Raw genomic sequence first — 3,025 nt, 5'->3', positions numbered from 1 at the left:
GGTATAATAATAACAACAAATAACGATTATACAAAGTTTACGGATATAACCCCGTAATAGGTATGGCTGAAAATAATTTTACGGGTTCATGTTTTTCCACTACATCTTCTATACCAAGGAAAGTATTCACCTCGGTGAACTGCACCTCGTCTCCCCGTGTCGTCTCCGGGCTACCCTCTCTCGATGTATCAGCTCTTATCGGCGGGCCTGCAACAAACGGGACCGGAATTAAACAGGTAGGTTTACTTCCCTGATTGTCCGTACGCGCCTGGCTGCTTCTCCCTCCCTGCTCGTTCCGGCCTCATCCGTTCGTGGTCTGGACCCAGGACTCCTTCGTAGTTGGGGGCCTATCCCGGACGGTCCCGGATGGGCCGATTCCATGGTACTCTGTTTGTATTCCCTTCTATATGGGGGTGTGTATACCCGTTGCGCTCCGTGTCGTTCGGGTGGGCGTCTTCTAGGATCCTCGGTGTCGGAGTTAGGGTACGTCGCCGAATCCATCTCTTCACCCGTATCGAATCTCTCTTCTTCACTATCTGTCGACGATGGAACTTCCTCCGCTGGCGGTGGATCTTCTGCACGTTCGTGTTCTATGTCAGGTGTTGGTTCTGCTTCCTCTTGTTGTCCGGATGCCGGATTGTCCTCCCCGGGGGATATATGTAACGGGTCGTCCCTTATCGGTTGCCACTGGGCGCGATTTGGCCACGGCCGAATGTCATCTATATGTACCAATACCGGCGTTCCATTTCTATTTAGTTCATAGACATTAAGCCCGCACACTCGGATTACTCGGTATGGGCCGGCCCATGGCGGTCCGAACTGAGTTTTTAGCCCCGGCGGATTCTTAGTTAACACCTGATCCCCCACGTTTAATGTCACTTTCGGTCGACCCTGTACGGGAAACAGTTGTCTGTCAAACACAATATGTCGTCTGCGGATCTTCTGTAATCGTTCTTCCCTTTCTTGGGGTGCGTTATGGACTGCTTTTCGTACCTCAGGGTTATTCCATTCCCCAGGTTGTACTAACGGTGCGTCTAGTAATGCAACACTAGGACTTATCCCAATAGCATCGTTTTTTCGGTTACGCAGTGTAAACAAGGCTTGTTCAATATACTCATCCCAACGATCCTCCCCATGTTGGCGACAATGTATCCTTAAAAGTTTCTTTAATTCTTGATTGCGTCGCTCAACCGGGTTGGACCGTGGGTGATATATAGGGGTCGTGTAAGGATTAATATAATTCTGTCGCAGGTATCGGAGAAATCTCTGTCCTTTAAATGTGGGCCCGTTATCTGAGATAAATGTCTCCGGGTATCCCCATCGTTTAAAAACTCGTTCTAAAAATTCTTTCATAATATTCGGCCGGACTTGGAGTACGGGGACCGCTTCTATCCATTTTGAACATATGTAGTAGTATGATACAACGATTTCCTCGTCTGGTCTGCTGGTATGGTCCCATTATATCAACACTGACCGTCTGCCACGGTCGGCTTGGAGGTCGAGGTCTAAGGGGAGCGGCTGGTTGACAAGCCCCCCTCGTTTCGTCGCCGCGCAGATGAGACAGTATCGTATGTGAGTGCGCACCTGTTTTTTCATAGTTGGCCAGTAATAATATTCTGAAATAGCTCGGATAGTCTCCTCGCGACCCGGATGTCCGGCTTCCTGACTATCGTGAAATTTCTGAATCACTCGGCACTACCAATCGGCGTCTCTCTCCTTCTTTAAACCATATAAGGTCAATTTCTACGACGTATTGATCTTTTAGCGTCTGCTTCCATGGCGTATCAGCCGGTTCGTCTTCCCGTTGGAGTCAGTGAATTCGGACTTTCGTCGCCTGATATTCCACACTATTAGTCTGTGCCTGCACTATTTGATCATATAAGGGTAACTCCGGGACGTCAATTTGTGTCAATGCTATATGTTGAAATAGTACTTCCGGTACTCGCGAAGTCTCTTTCGGGATAGTCGTCAAATTAATCTTAGGCTGAACTCCCTCGTTCGATACAACTTCTCTGAGTTTGTGATGGGGCGGACTCATCCGATCCTCATCTATCGGCTCGACCTCGGTCTCTTCCGGATTACGGCTAAGAAAATCTGGCAATTCGTTCAACCGGCCTGGACAATGCTCCACGGTGAACTTAAATTCTTGTAGGTAGAGTGCGAAGCGAGTTAATTTAGCCCGTTCGTCTTTATACTGTTTGAGCCACAACAGGGCCCGACTATCGGTCCTCAACAGGAATTCTTTTGCCTCTAACAAATGTCGGTATCGTCGGACGGCCCAAACCACCGCGAGCACCTCTTGTTCGTTGCAATATCTCCTTTCGGCACGGGAGAATTTTGCGCTAGCGCAAGAGATAACTAGCTTCTCGTGGTTGGGTCCCTCTTGATATAGCACTGCGCCCATCCCATAGGCGCTCGCGTCAGTCTGCAATATAAACTTCTCTTGATGATTCGGTCGGTGTAACTTTAACGGTCTCGATAAGGCCTCTTTTAGCCCTTCAAATGCTTGGTCGGCTTCCGGTGTCCACACGAATTTACGTTTCCCTAGAAGTTGGGTCATCGGAACTGCAATCGCAGAGAAATTAGGCACGTATTCTCTGAGCCAATTAGCAACTCCCAGGAACCGCTGTAACTCCTTCTGTGTAGTGGGTCTGGCAAAATTCTGAATCTTTTCTAAATGCTTAGTCTGGGCCTCATTATGTGTTGCCGTGACTCGATGTCCCAAATAGTTTATTGTTTCCATCCCTAGTCGACATTTTGATAATGAACACTTCAACGAATGGCATCGTAACCTCTCCATCACAAGTCTCAAGTGTCTGTCGTGGTCTTCTCTGGTTTTTGAATATATGATGATATCATCGAGATATACATATACGAATTCGTTAATATAACCAGATAACACTTCCGACATTAATTTCTGGAATGTCGATGGGGCGTTCTTCAACCCGAAGGGCATTACGACAAATTCGTATGCCGCCCCTTCGGGTGTATGGAACGCCGTCATCGGGATACTCTCTTCCGCCAT

At 48.1% G+C, this 3,025-nt stretch overlaps 1 protein-coding gene across 1 annotated transcript; it reads right to left on the bottom strand.

The window, feature by feature from the left end:
- Window positions 1-228: 228 nt before the first annotated feature.
- Window positions 229-1,353, bottom strand: LOC108915928. Its single transcript, XM_018722087.1, has one exon. It carries the CDS (start codon window positions 1,351-1,353, stop codon window positions 229-231), a length of 1,125 nt encoding a protein of 374 aa, XP_018577603.1.
- Window positions 1,354-3,025: the final 1,672 nt, after the last annotated feature.

This window comes from Anoplophora glabripennis, unplaced genomic scaffold (assembly GCF_000390285.2).
Source record: "Anoplophora glabripennis isolate ALB-LARVAE unplaced genomic scaffold, Agla_2.0 scaffold1811, whole genome shotgun sequence".
NCBI classification, from domain to species: domain Eukaryota; kingdom Metazoa; phylum Arthropoda; class Insecta; order Coleoptera; family Cerambycidae; genus Anoplophora; species Anoplophora glabripennis.
The sequence above is the reverse complement of the archived record's forward strand: the minus strand, read 5'-3'. Positions and strand labels throughout refer to the sequence as shown.